Source organism: Rhincodon typus, chromosome 5 (assembly GCF_021869965.1).
Source record: "Rhincodon typus isolate 14 chromosome 5, sRhiTyp1.1, whole genome shotgun sequence".
Lineage (NCBI taxonomy): Eukaryota > Metazoa > Chordata > Chondrichthyes > Orectolobiformes > Rhincodontidae > Rhincodon > Rhincodon typus.
The window spans coordinates 16,545,126-16,565,535 of NC_063336.1; the positions used below are offsets into that span (position 1 = coordinate 16,545,126).

Here is a 20,410-nt window from a genome sequence, read left to right on the forward strand (position 1 = left end):
CTCCCGGCCTGGTGTGGTGGTCTCCTGGCCTGGTGTGGCGGTCTCACAGCCTGGTGTGGCGGTCTCACAGCCTGGTGTGGTTGTCTCACAGCCTGATGTAGTTGTCTCACAGCCTGATGTGGCTGTCTCCTGGCCTGGTGTGGTGGTCTCCCGGCCTGGTGTGGTTGTCTCCCGACCTGGTATGGTGGTCTCCCAACCTGGTGTGGCGGCCTTTCGGCCCAGCGTGGCAGTCTGTCGGCGGCCTGTGATGGTCATTGAGCCTGGCGTGGCAGTTTTTTGGCCTAGTGTAGCCTCAGCATGGAATTTCCAGCCTCAAGATGATTCCGAATGGTCTCCTGGCTTCAAGAGCTTCGAGGTGAAGCCCAGCACAGTTTGGAGTCAAGGCCCAGTGCAGACTGGAGGCTACGTGCCTGCGTGGACCGGATTAGAGTGACTGTTGTTCTCAACTTTTTATTTCTATATTTTCTAATTTATTCCTACGATCTGTAATCCTGGACTTTTTATTTCTTTATTTTTCTGATTTTTTTTCCTAAGGACTTGTACTGAGGAATCTGTACCTAGGTACCTGTACGTAAGGTGGTGCCATAAGTGGCGACTTGTAAACTTTTCTCTGTACTCATTTGAGTTCATGTTACATTAAAGCTAATTCAAATTCTAATTCAAATATCAACTTCCTCCGCACCTTCTCCTTTGTGATCGCTGTTACACTCACCTCTTCCCCCAACTCATTTGAATTTCTGATTTGCTGCTGGTGTCTTCCACTCTGAAAACTAATACAATGTACCTGTTCAGTTCCATCACCATTTCTTCGTTCCCTATTGATACTTCTCCTGCCACATTTTCCAGTGGTCCAATGTCCACTGTTGCCTCTTTCTTACCTTTTATATGTCTAAAAAAACTCTTGCAATCTTCTTTTACATTACCAGCTGGCAAACTTCATATTACCTCTTCTCCCACCTAATTTCTGTTTTATTTATCCTCTGCTGGTTTTTAAATGCATCCCAATCCTTTGGCTTCCCACTAATCTTCATCACATTGTGTTTTTCTTTAGCTTTTATGCTGTCCCTGACTTCCTTTTGTCAGCCGTGATTGCCTTGTTTTCCCCTTAGTATGTTTCTTCTTCCTTGAGATGAATTTCTGCTGTGCCTCCCAAATTACCCCCAGAAACTCATGCCACTGCTCCATTGTCGTCCCTGCTAGGCTCCCTTTCCAATCACCTCTGGCCAGCTCTTCCTCCATGTCTTTTTAGTTACCTTTACACAGTTGTACTGCCGTTACATCTGATTCAAGCTTCTCCCATTCAGATTGCTAGGTGAATTCTATCATATTATGGTAACTGCTCCCTTGGGGTTCCTTCAGCTTAAGCTCCCCCATCAAGTCTTCCTCATCATTGCGTATCACTAAATCCAGAATTGGCTGTTTGGCGTGGGTCCCACCACAAACTGCTGCTGCAAAAAGCCATTACATAGACATTCCACAAATTCATAGAATGGTAGAGTCCCTACAGTGTAGAAGCAGGCCATTCAGCCCATCGAGTCCACGCCGCCCCTTTGAAGAGCATCCCACCCAGACCAACACCCTAATCTATCCCTGCATTCCCTACCCTAGACACTATGGGCAATTTAGCATGGCCAATCCACCTAACCTGCACATCTTTGGACTGTAGGAGGAAACTGGAGCATCCAGAGGAACTCCACACTGACAATCAACCAAGGCTGGAATCAAATCTGGGTCCATGATGCTGTGAGGCAGCAGTGCTAACCACTGAGCCACCGTGCCGCCCTTTTCTTGATCCACTACCAACCTGACTTTTCCCATTCCACTTGCATATTAAAGCCCCCTTTGTTTAATGTAATTGTGCCTTTTTACATGCCTTTTTTATCTCCTGATTAATTTTTTTCCCCACATCCTGACTACTGTTGGGTAGCCTGTACACAACTTCCATCAAAGTCTTTTTAAATTTGCGGTACCTCAACTCTACCCACACAGATTCTGTGCCTTCCGACTCCATATCACTTTAATTTCATTTCATGCTAAAAAAGCAATGCCACCCTCTCTGCCTATCTGCCTAACCTTGCATATGTAGTTCCTGGCACTGATTCCCTTGCAGTCATGTCCCTGTCCCACAACGTTGTACCTGCCAATTTCAATCTACACCACAAGCTCATTTATCTTGTTTCATATACTTTGTGCATTTAAGTACAACACCCTCAGTCCTGCGTTGACTGCCCCCTTTCTCACAGTTGTCTCCTTATCTGCTGTGCCTGAAGTTAGAATCCCGACCCCTTCCAAACTCTCTGTCACATGACTTGTTCTGGAAGCTTTAACATGTGCTGAGTCTTTAACTTTTAACTTTAACTCCCTTTAACGTTTTTCCATAAGTGTCCATGCAACTAAACCCCAATACCCCACTCCCACTATTTGGTTTAAAGCCCTATCCACAGCCCTAATTATGCAATTTACCATGACTCTGGTCTCTGCATGATTCAAGTAGAGCTAATCCCATCAGAACAGCACTCCCCTTCCCCTGTATTGGTGCCAACATCCCATGAATTCAAGCCTGGTTCTCCTATACCAATCTTGGGCCATGCATTTACCTCTTTAGTCTTGTTTACCCTGTGTCAATTAGCTTGTGGCTCAGGTAGTAATTCTGAGATTATTACCTTTTTATTTCTGCTTTGTAATTTAGCCGCTATCTGCTCATATTCCCTCAGCAGAGCCTCTTTCCTCTTTGACCCTATTTCGTTGGTACCTACCTGGACCACGACAACTGGACCTTTCTCCTCCCATTCTAAGTTGCTCTGCAACCCAGATGAGATATCCTGAACCCAGGCATCAAGCAGGCAACACAGCCTTCAGGACTGTCAATCCTGGCCACAGAGAACAGTGTTTATTCCTCTGACTACTGTCCCTGTTTACAGCAATATTTCTCTTTTCTCCCTCCAGTTGAATGGCTCCCTGTACCACAGTGATATGGTCAGTTTGCTCAGCCACCCTAGAGGCCACAATCTCATCCACACACAGACCAAGAATCTCAAACCTGTTAGACAAGCTCAAGGGCTGAGGCTCCTTCAGCACTCCCTCTTTGAACCCTCTACCTGCCTCGCTTGTAGTCACATCTTTCTATCCCTCTAACTCATGTGTTCCACTTGCCGCATTTTCTAATGACGAAGCCGATTGTAGATCCTATTTGAAGTCCAGTTGCTCTTCAGCTACTGGGCGCTTTTGCATGGTTACATAATTAATCCTACATGCCAAACAGTCTCTCAGCATTTCATTAAGGGTTAAACCAAAATCACATGTCTCTGCCAGTCATCTTAAATTTGTCAAAAATCCCCACACTGATTCCCCTGGTTCTCCAATTGCCAAGTAAAACTGATAGTATCTCATAATTAGAGGAGGCTTGGGGTCGTAATATTCCATTACTACATCCGTTAGCTTTTGAAATGTTTCAATATCTTGTGCCTCAGGAAAAACTTGGCTGCTAATAACCAAAAAAGCTGCAGGTCCACAAGCTGTTGGGTGAATTACTTGATACTTTTCCTCTGCCCCAGCATCATTTGCCTGGAAAAACTAATGCATTCTTTCCACCTACTAGGCCCAGGCTTCAACAGCAGTATTGAACGAGTCAAGCTTCCAAAATAACAGCATGATGCCAGAAATGCTTATCCCAACTCAAAGATGACTGTTGCAAGTGAATTTCTTCAGGAGCATTTTGTTTTTCTCATCACCATTGAAATAACTCCACAGAGGCTTGTATCCCATCACCAAGTCACCCTTTATTTACACGTGTATAGTACTTGACACTGGCCAGGCATCCTCAGAGCCAGCTGTCAGAGTGAACAGAACCTCAGGCACTACTGTTTATATCTGTCAGCCTGGGCTCCCTGATTAGACCAGCTCACAGTCCTAAACAGGGAACTCATATTCTATGAGGTCCACCTGGCTGACCTCATTACAATCACTACATCACTGTTTTGTACTGAGCATCTGATCCGTCAGTTCATCCTGTTTCTAAAAAACCTTATAAATGGTGAGCCAAAAAAAGCATGCAAAAATCTACTCTTCTCTTCTGCACCGATTTCTCAGGTTGCCTCCAAATTCCCTGGACGATATACACTCTCAGGCTGTGTGTCACTCTGGATGGGATTTCTCCTTCCTGACCGTGCAAAGCTTACTGATCCTAAAATGATATTCAGCCTATGTATACACAGTTAATTGGAGGCCCTGTTATTTTCCTCAACATGGCATAAACACCTACATTGCTACAAACAAGCTTTGGCCCAGAGTAACTATGAACAATGCTACATGGCACTTACCAGCATTTTAGATATTTTCTAATCAATCTGTTCAGAGATATTCTGACACACCCCTGGAGTAAGTGAGACTTGAACCTGGGCTCCTGGTTCAAAGGTAGGGACACTACCACTGCGCGACAACAGGATCAATTCCATTCAGAATAACAAATCTTCATCAAAGTCACACAGAGGGTGGACTTAGCTGCATTTTCTCTTCAACATATTGTGCTTTCCTGAAACAACTACTCTTTTCTTGAAAGTAGGCTTTTGTACATTCTTTGTCTCAGTTTGTTTGTGTTTTTACAGACACCTGATTTATTGGAAGATATTGATTGAGTCATACTGTTCAGCGCCACCTGAAATGGTGAAAAAAAATCCAGTTACTAATCTGCTAAGAATTTCCTTTTACCACAGGACACAACAAGGAGCCCTGCCCTGGATAGCTGAGTAGTCAATCTAGGACTCATTAGCTTCCTGGAATTGCTTACCTTTCTGTGAGCACCCAGTTTGACCTTTGAACACCTTCTCTACTTAAGTTTGTTCCCATTTGGTAAAACAATGTCATAAGTGTCATTCTAACTAATGATTAGGACAAAAGTGTGTAGCTGTTTGAATACATATTCTCAATGATCAAGTTGCACAAGAAAGTGTCATGGAAGTAGTCGTTGCTGGGAATAAATAGATTTTCCACAACATGAGTCTTGTGCAGAATTTTGCAATAATTTTCCCTCTCTCTCTCTCTCTCCCCCTCTCTCCCCTCTTCCCCCCCACCGCTCCCATCCAATTGTAAAGAGGGCTGTTCTGTGAGTTTGCTTATGACTAGAGCTAAAGACCAGAGTTATTTTATGATTGCTAATTTTATGATCCATTGGACAACTTTCTAAGCACAAGGTTTCCCTGAATATCCTAAAGGGCATTAATATGTTGCCATAGTAACCCTCATTCTTGATGATTAATACTATTGATGGATAATCAAGACTCCATAATATGTAGTACAGTGATTCCTTCAACATAGTACTGAAAACAAGATCAATAGAAATATCAAATTACACTTAACCTTTCTTGGTTTTATATAAAAGCAAAATGCTGTGAAAGCTGAAAATCTGAACTATAACAGAGAGTGCAGAAGAAACACAGGAGGTTTGGCTGCATCTGTGGAGAAAGAAAAACAGAAGAGTCATACTTGACTTGAAACAAAAACTCTACTTCCCTTACCAAGGATACTGTCAGATCTGCTGGGTTTCTCCCACACTTTCTGTTTTTATTTCTTTCTTGGCTTCGGTCAGGTTGCTATTATCGAACTGTGACAAGTAATGTCGTGCACTAGGCTTTGTGATGTGAAAATTCTAGCAGATAATGAAAATGGCAGCTGATTGGAATAAAAATAATGAGGGCTGAATTTCTACAGGAAAAACTGCGTAAACTTTACAGAAACTGGGATAATCCTGTTTTGGTTATTTTCTGAATTTTTGTAACTCTTTTCTCAAGGTTAAACCAGACAAGGGGAAAGGAACATCCCAATCTCCTAGCCCCTACTCCTACACGTTCATTGTATTTTATATACGTATACTTGGATTGATTTCAAATTCTAAGGATACATATGTCTTGTGTAACTAACCACAGAACTCAGCTGTTGTTTACCTTCTATTATGGCACTTGGTCTTCTGTGGAAGTCTTCAACTTTGCTACCAGCTTCTCCTAAAATTCTTCTGCAGCCTGCTTTAGCTCTTTTACATTAGAACTCTTCTACTTCATACATCTGTTTTTTGCCATTACAGTTGTGTCTTGGATTAATATAATGCCATAGCGTAGCAAAACATATCAATGCACTTCACATGAACATTATCAAACATGGCATCAAGCCTTGAGAGGAAGATATTAAGACAAAAGCCTTGTCTACTAGGTTTTAAAGGTGTATTAAAGGTGAAGAGAATGGTGTGCCAGATGGAGAGGTTTAGGGAGGGAGTTCCAGAATTGTGTGGCTACATTTTAAAGGGGGAGGGGAGATGGACTGGTCGCCGCCCCAGATGGTAAGCAAAATATTACAGGTACTCAAAATCTGAAACAAACACAGAGAATGCTCGAGAAACTCAGCAAGTCTGGCAGCATCTGTGGGAAGAGAAACAGTTAAAATTTATAGTCCAATATGACCCTTCAGAACTGACAAGGTGTGGGAAATAGGGTCTTTGTTAAGGAGGGGCAAAAGGGCTGGTAGTGCAGGGACCTAGTGCATGCAACAAAGGTTGTTAATACTGGAGATAAAAAGAGTTGTAAAATAGGTGTAAATTAAGGTGTGAAAGGGACATACGTGCCAAATAAACAAAACCCAAACATGACACAGCTGAAGGGGAAGTGGGGAGGTGCACAGAGAATGTAAGAAATATGGAGAACAGACGTAATGTGATCAGTTTATGAAGTTTATGAAGTCTTCGAGGCTATAGCATTCCTAAGTGGAAAATGAGGTGTTTTTCCTCGACCTAGCATTGTACTTTTTTGGAACTTTACAGCAAGCCCAGGACAGAAATGTTCAAATAAGAGCAAGCAGCCTTATTGAAAAGAGATAGTAGGAACTGCAGATGCTGGAGAATCCGAGACAACAAGGTGCAGAGCTGGATGAACACAGCAGGCCAAGCAGCATCATAGGAGCTGTGTTCATCCAGCTCTGAGCCTTATTGAAAAGGCAAGCAAATGGGAGGTGAGGATCTTTGTAATGGACAGAGCAGAGGTATTCTGCAAAGTGATCATCCAGTCTACGTTTGGTCTCTTTGTGTTAAAGAGACCTCAATGTGAGCAGTGAATGCAGTAGATTAGATTGAAACACAGTAGACCAGTGAAACACTGTGTTTGGGGCTTGGGCAGTGAGAAGGGAAGTTGTAAAAGTGTAAGGGTTATCTTTGCAATTTGCATGGGAATGTACCATGAGGGAGTGGGGAAGCATTGGAAGTGATGGAGGAGTGGACCAGGGTGTCATGGAGGGAATGGTCCATGCAGAATTCTGGCAATAGAGGGATGGGGAAGATGTGCTTGGTGGAAGAATCCTGCTGGATATGGTACAGAATGATGCTTTCAATACAGAGACTAATGCAGCATAACGTGAGGACAAGGGGAACCCTTTCCTTGTCCTGGGAAGGAGAAGAAGGTTAGAATTGCAGGAGATGGATTGTATATGGCTGAAGGCCCTCTTAACCATAACGGAGAGGAAAAAGGTGATACTGGAGACTACCCAGTGGAAAGTGATATCATCAGAACAGATGTGATGGAGAAACTGTGAGAATAGAATGGAATTACCTTGAGTTGGCCAAAAATGCCAATGCCAGTGATTGCCCAACCAATCAACATCCATTCCATTCTCACAGTTTCTCCGTCACATCTGTTTTGATGATGCCACCTTCCACTGCGTTGCCCAACCAATCAACAGCTCTTCCTATGCTGTATAAAATGGTGTCCCTTTTGTTCAAGCTGGTTCTGATGAGTACAAGACATTAAGTTTGTACTTTTTGTCTCCTTTCAGCAATTGTTTTTAAACAAACAATCGAACTATGAGCAGAAGCAGGCCATTCTGCCACTCAAGTGTACACCACCATTTAATAAAGTCATGGCTGATCTTGTTTTGAATTCCACATTTCCATCGCTCCCCTTTGATTCCCCTGGTGGGCAAAAACCTGTTTACCTCTCCCTTTAAAATATTCAATGACCTCACCTCCATCGGTTTCTGATGCTAAGAGTTTTAACATTTTCCTCATCTCTGTCCTAAAGTGACAAAACCATTTTTTTTATTCATTTATGGGATGAGGGCATCGCTGGCTCAGCAAGCATTTATTGCCCAGAGGACATTAAGAGTCAACCTCATTGCTGTGGGTCTGTAGTCACAGGTTGGCTAGACCAGGTAAGAATGGAAGTTTCCCTCCTTAAAGGGCATTAGCGAACCAGATGTATTTTTCCAACAATTGATTCATGGTCATCATTACAACTCTTAATTCCAGATTTTCATTAAATTCAGATTCCACTATCTACTGTGGCGGAAGTTAAACTAGGTCGCCAGAGCATTACCTGAGATGAACAGTCCAGAGACAATGCCACCAGGCCAACATCTCCCCTTGAACTCACCCAGAAGAGGCAACATCCTTTCCACATTCACCATCTAAAGAACATTCATAGTTTCATATGCTTCAGTCAGGTGACCCTTCAATCTTCTAAACTCCGCTGGAAACAAGCCCAACCTCTCCAAGTGATGTTCATAAGGCAACGCTCATTCTTCAAGGTTTAATCTCGCAAGCTCCTCCTTCCTTAAATAAAGAGACCAAACTGCACACAGTATTCAACATGTGATGTCAGAAATGTCCTGTATAAGTGAAACATAACATCCTAATCTGTTCTCTGGAACTTGTAAATAAAAGAATAGAACAAAATAAACCTATCAAGTCCTCAGCCCTCACATCACCTCACCTCCCACTCCCCATTCCCCGTTCATACTAACTCATGACCCCACATACCTGAATGTCAAACTCTGCCTATGCATATAAACATAAGAAGAGGGACAAGAGTAGGCCACTCGGCCTTTCGAACCTGGTCCATCATTTAATAAGATCATGGCTGATCTGATTTTAACCTCAACTGTACATTTCTGTATATTCCTGATAGTCTTTCATCCCCTTCGTAATCAAGAATCTATCTACTTCTGTCTTAAAAATAATTAAAGATTCTGCATCTACTGTCTTTTCATACAAGTGGCTTTGTTCAATTTAGGTGCCAGCTGTGCAAAGATCAAAGTATTGATTTTTGAGGACTCTTGGAGAGACCGTCTTGAGGGCTACCTTTTGATTTTTGTGAGACTACTTTTTTGTTTTCAGTGCTCCTTTCTTCATTCTCACAAACACCTTTATTAGCTGATTCACAGGAGGTTGAGGAGTAACTTTATAGAGGTTTATAAAATCATGAGGGATATAGATGAGATGAATAGCAGGTGTCTTTTCCCTAGGGTGGGGGATTTCCAGACTAGAGGGCCTATTTTTAAGGTGAGAGGAGAAAGATGTGAAAAAGACATGAGGGGCAATTTTTTTTACACAGAGTGGTTCCTGTGTGAAATGAACTCCAGAGGAAGTGGTGGATGCAGGTACAGTTACAACGTTTGAAAGATATTTAGATGAGTACATGAATAAGAAATGTTTGGAGGGATATGGATCAAGCATAGCTAGGTGGGACTAGTTTAGTTTGGGAAAATGGTTGACATGGACTAGTTGGACCAAAGGGTCTGTTTCTGTGCTGCATCGCTCTATGACTTTTTAATCTTCTTCATTTGCATTTAATTCTTTTAGGCTTTTCGTCCTTTTTAAGATAGCATAAGTACTTAAGATTGCATATGCGGGTATTGTATGATTAAATCTTTTAACTTGGAACCTATAAATGAGGCATTTGTGTTCATTTCTGGTCAATAAATTTCCTACAGTCTTGTTTCCAAAATGGGAACATGGAAGAATTTGAACTAACAGGTTGAACATTGCATGATTCAAATTTAGCAAATTAAAATTTAACAGAGCCTCCAATTGGAGGCTTCTGTCACTCCCACATATGTGGTTGACCTTTGTCTGATAAAAAGACTAGCAAAGGAGTTTATAAGAACAACTAAAAGGGACTATGAAAGGTAGCTATCAAGGAACATTAAAATGAATAAGAGGAAATCTTATCGTTACATAAATGAAAAGCAGACAGTCAAGAGCAATGTTAGCCCATTAATGAATGAAGGTGGGGATACTGTCAATGACTGTGGAGAAACGACAGACATGGTAAATAATTATGTGGCCTTAGTGTTAACAGTAAAAGAGTAGGATAGTTTGCTGGAAATCCTGAGGAAATTAATAGCAGACAGGGACTGAATAAAATTAATACAAGTAAGACATCATTAATGAGGAACTAAAAAGTGTCGGTTTCCAATGAGAATGTTAAAGGAAGTAGGAGGGCACATTTGTGATGCTCTAATTATAATCTTTCAGAAACAAAGACAGAAATTGCTGGAGAAACTCCGCAGGTCTGGCAGCATCTGTGCAGAGAAAACAGAATTACTGTTTTACCTCTTTATAAACTTCAGTGAGGTTTGTCAGGAATGACCTACCTGTCATGAATCCATGCTGGCTGTCCTCGATTAACTGCAAATTTACAAGATATTCAATTACTCCATCCTTGATGTAGACTCCAACAATTTCCCCACCACAGATGTTAGGCTAAATGGTCTGTAATTTCCGGGTTTTCTCTTTACTTTCTTAAAAAGCAGGATGATGTGCAATTTTCCAATCCAACAGGACAAATCCTGTATCTACAGAAATCTGAAACATCATAAAAAGACAAAGAATCGTGGCTGCTGGAGATCTGAAAGAAAGACAGAAATTGCTGGAGAAACTGACCAGGTCGGGCAGTATTTATGAAGAGAGAAACAGAGTTAACTGTTCTGAAGAAGGGTCACTGGCTTCAAAGCATTAACTCTGTTTTCTCTCCACAGATTCTGCCAGACCTGCTGAGTTTCTCCAGAAGTTTCTGTCTTTGTTTCTGAAAGATTATAATTAAAACAGCTACAAAGTGCTTCCCTACTTTCTTTAACATTCTTAATGGAAACTGTCACTCTTTAGTTCCATTAATTTTCCTCATTATTGATATTTTACTTAATGTTAATTTTATTCAGTTCCTTACACTTATTAATTTTCTTGGGATTTCCAGCAAACTATCCTACTCTTTTACTGTGAATACCGAAGCAAGGTAATTGTTTAACATGTCTGCCATTTCCCCATAGTCTTTGACCATATCCTCATTTTCATTCTTTAGTGGGCCTGACTACCTGCTTCCCATTAATGTAATCATAAAATTTCTTCTTATTGATCTTGATGTTCCTTGCAAACTACCTCTTAGTAGCTCTTATAAGCTGCTATGTGGCCCTTTGCTAGTCTTTGTATCTTTGGCAGGATCTCTGCTGTTTTTGCATTTTTTTAAGCCCTTTCTTTTAGTTTTGTGCTGTCATTTACCTCTTTAGTTGCCCATGGCTGTTTTTTTTTTCTGTGAATACAGCTTTTAGGAGCAGATGTTAAAGTAAGGAGTCCATCTGCCCTCTGAGGTGGTTGTAAAATATCCCATGGCACTGTTTTGAAGAAGTTAGCCCAGTGTGCTGTCCAACATTTATTCCTCAATCAATATTTCAAGAACAGATGATCTGGCCCTTATTACATTACTATATACAGAAAACTACTCTTTGCAAATTCACTATCTTTTTCCTGCATTACAGAAAGGGTTTTGAGATTGGGATGCCCTGGTGTCATGAAAGGCTCCAAATAAGTGAATGTTATTTCTTTAAACAGGTAGAAGGCTGACTGCCATACGAATAAAACCCATCATCAATTGCAGAGGCATGTGCCTAGGTAATTAACCTTGTGAAGGTGACAAAGCATAGATTGTGGTATCACCCTGAATGCTCTTACTAGTACTTCGTAACATGTGCCACCTCTGTCATTATGTGGTTCAGATGAAGGGTTGTTTCAGATAATTTGCTACCACCAGTCCTCCCTTGTCTATATTTTGTCCAGACCCTGTCAAATGTCTAGCATATGTAAAGGATACATGCGTACAAAAGAGATGTTATTCTTAGTTAACAAGATGGTTTATGGCGTGTAGCAATAAGAACAAATACTTTGCTGGTCAGGCATAATTGTTAGGACACTCAGTGCTAGACAGAATACAGCCTAAGAAGACATTGTCTCCAACCACAGACTGTGTGGCATCAACAGAATGGGAGATGCTCAGTGAATTCCTTCAGAGATATTATTTTGTACAAAATAGACGACTGGTTGTCTACCTGCTAACTTGGTGAGGTCCATAATACAAAGATATCTAAACAATGGCGACAGTTACAACTTATAAAACAAAACACTGTTCGGCCTCCTGTACCTGTACTCTAGCTTGTCAAAATTTGACTAAAGCAGTACATCAATCAAATAATAAAATTTCCCAGTTCCAAAGGAGAGTTTTTGGATTCAAAACATCTTGTTTCTCTTTTCATAAATGCTGCCAGACCTGCTGAGTTTCTCCAGCACTTCCTGTTTTCAGTTCATCAATCCATATGTTTTTGAGATTCAGTTTGTTTCATGAAGTCATGCAGTATTTTGTTGTCTAATGTTTTTCAGTTTGTTTAGGCTGTTTAGCAACGCTCGTGTTACCTCAATGTGTATAAATTGAAGTTGTTCAATTGCCTTGTTCCAGGGTTACATGATGGAGAACCGTATCCCCGGGCTGAAATGTGACTCTGATGTATTCGTAACCTTTGAGGGTGACAATGTTGTGATGTTACAGGTAAGGTAATTGAAACATTGCTCCATATATTATTCTGCTTTCACTGCTAGGTTACCTGAGCTTCCAGTCATGATTTGTATCTTTCTGAAAACGAATCAGTCTCTGTACACATCTTTACTCTCCATTTGTGTTCTGATCAGCCATATCAAAAGATTGATAGTCAGGAATGTCCTTAGATTCTGAACCATTGAAGTTGGTCCTTCAGCTTGTTGCTTTATTCTTTCACTGTCTTAGTCCTCATTGTGGGTTGATTCATGTGAAGTGCTATGGGCAAAGTTAAACTAATTGTCGTGGGGATAGCTACAGTAAAGGCAACACACTTTCCTTTGACACACTCATACAGAGTGTGTATTCTTCTTTGAATGATTGTTAGAGTTTTGAAGTTTCTTCTAGAAATAAAAAGCATTTTTAATAGTTATAAACATAGAGAAACATTCTAGTATTGCCATATAGATGCTGAATATCATTAGACCCAGCATTGTAATTCCTAATACAACATCCAAATACTCAAGATAACAAGGTGTAGAGCTGGATGAACACAGCAGGCCAGGCAACATCAGAGGAGCAGGAAAGCTAACCTTTCTGGACCTTTCTGAAGAAGGGTCTAGACCCGAAACATCAGCTTTCCTGCTCCTCTGATGCTGCTTGGCCTGCTGTGTTCATCCAGCTCTACACCTTGTTATCTCAGATTCTCCAGCATCGGCAGTTCCCACTATCTCTGATCCAAATAAGCAACATTTTTATATCTATTTCTCCCATCCACTATACATATCCTGTGAAGAGGGTAAGGATAAGATGTATTTATTAATGAACTCTAAACTGATTGATTTTGTTTTGCTAATTTACTCTTGTCTCCTGAATGTGCTGACATTTTTAATTTTTAAAAATGTATTCATGAGATTTGAACATCACTGTCTAGGCCAGCATTTATTACCCCTCCCTTCAGTGACCTTGAAAATTTAGGGTTATGCTGCCTTCGTGAACCACTGCAGTTCATGTGGTTTATACACCCACAGTGTTGTTAGGGAGAGATTTCCAGGATTTTAACCCAGTGACAGTGAAGGAATAATGACATGGTCCAAAACCAGGATGGTGTGTGTCTTGGACAGGACCTTGCAGGTGACGGTATTCATACATGTCTGTTGCATTTGTCCCTCTAGATTGTCATGGATTCTAGATAATAATATCAAAGGAGACTTGACATCTTGTTGTAGCGCTTCTTGTAGATGGCACACATGTGCTACTGTGGATCAGTGAAAGTCAGTGTATGAGATTCCAAGCAGGTCAGCTCCTTTATCCTGGATGACATTGAGTTTTTTGAGTGCTGTTTGACCTGCATTCATCCAGGCAATTGGAGAGTATCCTATCATGCTCCAGATTTGTGTCTTGCATAGTGGAGCCAGTATTTGCATTTCAATCTGCAGAACCCCAGCCTCTGATTTGCAATTGCAGCCACAGTCACAACATAATTTAGATTGGAGCAGATCTTGATCTGGAACTCCAGCAGCTGCCGTTCCACAGTCTTCCCAGAGATGCCAGTGAGTTAAAGAGCTGCCAGTTATTGACAAGCACGATTCACCCCTCTGCCTGGGTCTTTGGTCCTGGCCATCTGAGCAGCCTCTGCCATATTACCTGCTTGAAGTATGGGTTTCCCTGGAGGAGGCAATGCCGGTTTCTTGTTGGTCCTCCAACCAGAAGGCAACACCCCTGAGACCTTCATAAAGTCCATCCTTTGCCCCAGATTTTACTCTGGCTCTTATTCTTTGGAGGTCTGGCACAAAGGCATGGATTGTCCAAATGACAGGCTGGAGACCTTCAGGGTGGGAAGCTTGCTTCATAAGGCCTGTGTATACTGGGGGCGAGTGAGCGAGATCCAGTGTGAGTCCCCACCCACGGGGCTGGGAGTAGCCAAATGCAGGATGGGTCCGGCAGTGGTCTGGAGAGAGTAGAGTGAAGTTTGATGGTGGTTTTCAATTAGAAAGATTCTGAAGTGGGGCTAATATGGTTTAGATTGTTGAGTTTAGATTTGATCTGTGAGCGGTTTTCTAAAGGCATTTACCTTGTGGATTCAGCTTTTCTTGCCTCTTTTACATGTCTGAGTTTCATGAAGCTGGGGAAACCTGGCCACCTGTGGCTAAAATGAAGGAACACAGCCGCAATATAATTGAATTGCTAAACATGAGCAGATTGGGCCCCATTCGGTTTTGGTTCCAGCTCAAAAAAATTTTTGCATTTCAATTTCCAGTATAATTTCAGCCCACCTGTTTTTGGGACTTAAAATTCAGCCTATTGTTTCAGCAGGAAGTGATGTTTTGTAGCATACAATGAGTGTGAATTTAATCAGAAATAAATAAATCTTTGTAGAAGAGCCTATGAAATATTAATTAATTGGCACCAATCTCTGCAACATCTTACTACAAAGAAAAGGCACTCACAGTTGTGAAATAGCAGTCTTATTAACTATCTGGAAAGCATTGGATTTGAAACAGAATATGACAACTTTACAGAGTTGCAAATAAAAGTTTTAATACCTGAACCATTTCAACAGAAAAAAATTCACATTTATACAATGTGCTTCATAGCCAATTAAGTACTTTTTAAATGTATTCTATTGTTTTAATGTCGGAATGGGGCAGGCAATTTGTACACAATCACATACTTCACAGAACAACATAAATGATAATCGCCAGATGATCTGTTCTTGACACATTTTCTGAGGGATAAATATTGTCGAAGAGAACATCCATCTTCTTTTTGGAAGAAGTGCCATGGTATTTTTAAATGAGCACGTTGTCACTTCCTAGATCCATGTCCATCTTTCTCGCAGCCCCGTGTTTGATACTTTGATTGGATTTTTACTCCAGCCACAGCACTGAAACAGTCCTCATCAAAATCATGTATTTAATCGTATGTTATTGTGACTGTGATAAACTAGCCCTCCTCATTCTTCTTGTCCTACCTGTCACTTTTAATAAAGTTGGTCACACCACCCTCCATCCTCCTTCCTCGAAATGGATGGGACTTTCTTATTCAGCTTGAAGAAGCCAGAGAGTCACCTGCTTCTTTTCCCTCACTGTTAGCTTTAGAGTACTGTAAGAATGTAACTTGACACCAACCCCGCCCCCCCAACTTCTGCTTCTCAGAGACATGCTGCCCGTTAGCAATTTCATCCAGAAACACAAAGTCAGGTTCCCCATTTATACTGATGATACCCAACCTGCTTCACCACCACCTCTCTGAGTTTCTTCATTCCTCTGCCCCTGGTTTTACTACACATCTTACGGGCAGAGATTTCCTCCAGGTTAATACTGGAAAAACCAAAATCATTTCAGTCTTAGCATACACAACCTCTGTTCCCTAGCCACTGACTCCCTCCTTCCCCTTAAACATTAACTGAGGCTATTTGACCCAGAATTGAGCTTCTGACCACTCATCATTTCTTTTACCAAGACTGCTCACTAGTTCAGCTCATTTTCTGCTGAGATATTCATGCATGCCATTGTTATCTTTAGAGATACCCATTCCTCCTGGATTGTATGAGCTCATTCTAAAATTCTGCTGAATGTATCCTAAAAGGCACCAAGACCTTTTCAACGCTTTTCGCTGCTGTGCTTGATAACTTCATCAGGTCCAGGTCTGGCAATGCCCCATTTTTGCAAACCGAGCCTGCCAAGATATCTCTGCTTCTCTGATTCTGCACTCTCGTGGGCTGGATTTTCTTTGCTCCATTTTTAGTGGCTGCCCTGAGCTTTGAATTCTCACTCTAAAATTCCCCACCGTTCCTCCTCTTTAAAGTCTACCTCTTTGACCAAGAATTTTGACACCTGACCTAATATCACCTTATAAGACCGGGACGGCATGGTGGCTCAGTGGTTAGCACTGCTGCCTCACAGCGCCAGGGACCCAGGGTCAGTTCCGCCCTCAGGCAACTGTCTGTGTGGAGTTTGCACATTCTCCCCATGTCTGCATGGATTTCCTCCAGGTGCTCCGGTTTCCTCCCACAGTCCAAAGTTGTGCAGGTTAGGTGGATTGGCCAAGTTAAATTGCCCATTGTCCAGCAATGTGTAGTTTAAATGGATTAGCCATGGGGAATGCAGGGATAGAGTAGATGGTGGGTCTGGGTGGGATGCTCTTTGGAGTGTTGGTATGACTCAATGGGCCAAATGGTCTGCTTCCACACTGTAGGGATTCTATGATTCTTAGAATCAGTGTCAAATTTTGTTTGATCATTAATCTTGAAATTCCAAGGGAAATGTTCTTACTTTAAAGACGCCACGGAAGTACAAATTGGTGTTGTTCACCTGAGAGGATTTAAAGTTTCATCTTCGAGAGTGCAACACTCCCCAGGTGCTGCACTGAAATACCAGTATGGATTATGCGCAGATGTGTTTGGAGTTCAACTTATTATCTTCTGGTTCAGATAAAACCTATTGCCTATAGAATTTGTTTCTGTCACAGACGATGTACTAATTTGTCTTTCCTACACCTCATATAACCTGTTTGATCTGTTTGTGAAAGACTCTGCAAGGTATTTTAATACCTCTCACCAGCCCCCTCTCAAGCTAAAACACATGAATGCTTCATCAATTTTGTTCTTGGCACAATCGTTTTGTGTTGCCAGTGAATTTGAAGTACCCTTTGGAAATTCCCTGCCATGATGTTCTGATGTATTTACAGATGATCTGCTATTTGAAAACTGAAACCAAATCATTAGGCCTCTCATTAATATGATACACTAGGCAATATTTTGATAGCATAACAAAATCCCATCCCCTTTCATACTTATACTGTGTGCAGTGTGGCTTGCTGTCTGACTGTGAAAAGGTGATAACTTTAGGCAATATTTTATTTATTCTTTCACAGGATGTGGGATGATGACTACCAATTTGCCACCCATCCCTTAATTACCCTTGAGAATGTGATAATGAGCTGCTTTCATGAACTGCTGCAGTCCACTTGGTGCAGTCTACCCATTGTGCTTTTAGGATAGAAGTTCCAGAATTTTGATTGAACAGCACTCAGAATAAATGACAGAGACAGACAAACACTCGTCCAAAAATCTCCAAAAAACTCAGGAAAATTCAATCATGGGGACAACCAATCAGTGAAAAGTCATCCTCCCCCAAGCAGAATCACAGAATTGTTACTGTGCAGAAGAGGCCATTTAGCTGTTGTCAGTGTACTGACTCTCCAAAGGAATATCATGATTTTTGTGTCATGCCATCCTTTTCTCAAACAACCCTGTACATTATCAATTTAAATAATTATCTAATGGGTTTTTTCCTCTATTCATTTGTGGGATGTGGGCACCGCTGGCTGGCCAGCATTTCTTGCCCATCCCTAGCTGCCCTTGAGAAGGTGGTGGTGAGCTGGAGGTGGTGAAGTTTCCATACATTTGAAGACCTTGCCCTTCTAGATGGAAGTGGTCATGGGTTTGGAAGGTGCTGTCTGAGGATCTTTGGTGAATTTCTGCAATGCATCTAGTAGATAGTGCACACTGCTGCTACTGAGTGTCAGTGGTGGAGGGAGTGAATGATTGCGGATGTGGTGCCAATCAAGTGGGCTGCTTTGTCCTTGATGGTGTCAATCTTCTTGAGTGTTGTTGGGGCTGCACTCATCCAGGCAAGTGGGGAGTATTCCATCACACTCCGGACTTGTGCCTTGTAGATGGCAGACAGGCTTTGAGGAGTCAGGAAATAAGTTACTCGCCACAGTATTCCTAGCTTTTGGCCTGCTCTTGTAGCCACTGGTTTATGTGGTGAGTCCAGTTGAGTTTCTGGTCAATGATAACTCCCAGGATGTTGATAATGGGGGATTCAGTGATGGTAACACCATTGAATGTCAAGGGGTAGTGGTTAGATTGTCTGTTATTGGTGATGATCATAGCCTGGCATTTGTGTGGCGCGAATGTCACTTGCCACTTGTCAGCCCAAGCCTGGATATTGTCCAGAACTTGTTGCATGTGAACATGGACTGCTTCAGTATCTGATGAGTCACGAATGGTGCTGAACATTGTGCAATCATCGACAAACATCTCCACTTCTGACCTTATGATGGAGGGAAGGCCATTGATGAAGCAGCTGAAGATGGTTGGACCTAGGAACTCCTGAGGAACTCCTGTAGAGATGTCCTGGAGCTGAGATGATTGACCTCCAGCAACCACAACCATCTTCCTATGTGCCAGGTATGACTCCAACCATCGGAGAGTTTGCCCCTTGATACCCATTGATACCGGTTTTGCTAGGGCACCTTGATGCCACACTCGGTTGAATGCAGGCTTGATATCAAGGGCTGTCACTCTCACCTCACATCTGGAATTCAGCTCTTCTGTCCATGTTTGAACCAAAGCTGTAATGAGGTCAGGAGCTGAGTGGCCCTGGCGGAACCGAAACTGGTCGTCACTGAGCAGGTTATTTCTGAGCAGGTGCTACTTGAAAGCACTGTTGGTGACACCTTCCATCACTTTACTCATGATCGAGAGTAGACTGATGGGGCAGTAATTAGCTGGGTTGGATTTGTCCTGCTTTTTGTGTAGAGGACATTCTTGGGCAATTTTCCACATTGTCGGGTAGATACCAGTGTTGTAACTGTACTGGAACACGGGTGAAGTAGAAACAAAAAAGGTAAACACTGTTGATTACTGCAGGCCACTAAAAGGCCGGGGTGAAATACAGGATCAAATATTGTAGGAATAACAAAGCAGTAATAAAAGGAGATTTTAACTACCCAAATGTTAACTGGGATAGCTTTAGTATGCAAGAAAGGGAGGCAGCAAAATTCTTAAATTGCATCCAGGAGAATTTTTTTTAGCCAGTGCATAGAAAGCTCAACAAGGAAGGGAGCAGTTCAGGACCTAATATTTGGAAATGACCCCACGCAGGAGGAAGGAATATTAGTAGGAAATACTGGAGATAGTTCCCATAACTCAGCCTTTGAATAATTATGAATCAAGATGAATGGACAATAAACATTCTGAAGACTTGAATTTACTTAGATCTGATATGATTTGAACCAAGTGGACAAGGAGTAGCTACTTGCAGCTAAAGCTGTTTGAGCAATGGGAGGCATTCAAGGAAGAAGTAGCGGGAGCACAGGGAAAATATGCTCCTATAAAGTCAAAGGGTGGGACCAACACCGGAGAACATTGGATGTCAACGGGAATGAAGGTTAGAATTAAGAAAGAAAGAGAAGCTCATGGCAGATTCTGAGGGCTCATTATGACTGAGTGTCTAGAGTATAAAAAGTGCAGACAGCAGCTTTAAAAGGAAATTAGGAAAACTAAGAAAGTGTATGAGAAAAACTGGTGGGCATATAAAGGAAAATTCAAAGGGATTTTTAAAAAATAAATAAAGAGCAAAATAAGAGCAAGGTAAAGAGTAGGACCCGTTAACACACTGTGTGTGTGTGTGTGTGTGTGTGTGTGTGTGTGGACACAATCCTCAATGAATAATTTATGTCGGTCTCTTTGGACTGTGGAAAATCGGAAGAAATTATTGCAGATTTACAAGGATAAATCTGTAGGCCCAAGTAAGAAATATCCCAGGTAAATGAAGAAAGTGAGGTAGAGGAAATGTGTCCAAGAAAGTTTCCTAAGTCAATATGTAGGGGGCCCTACTCGGGAGGGTGCAACATCGGACCTCCTCTTAGGAAACGAGGCCGGGCAAGTGACTGAAGTGTCAGTGGGAGAGCACTTTGGGTCCAGTGACTATAACTCTCTTAGTTTTAACATAGTTATGGAAAAAGGTATGACAGGTCCACAGCTTAAGGTGCTAAACTGAAGCAGG

General features: G+C 41.8%; 1 protein-coding gene across 1 annotated transcript in view; it reads left to right on the forward strand.

The window, feature by feature from the left end:
• The first annotated feature begins 9,961 nt into the window (after positions 1-9,961).
• LOC109928682 (acyl-coenzyme A oxidase-like protein) overlaps positions 9,962-20,410 on the forward strand; it is a 106,495-nt gene continuing 96,046 nt past the window's right edge. Inside the window, exons 1-2 of the mRNA XM_048596682.1 lie at positions 9,962-10,081; positions 12,537-12,626. Of these exons, the coding sequence (XP_048452639.1) occupies positions 9,962-10,081; positions 12,537-12,626 (210 nt within the window). The remainder of the gene's footprint in view (positions 10,082-12,536; positions 12,627-20,410) is intronic.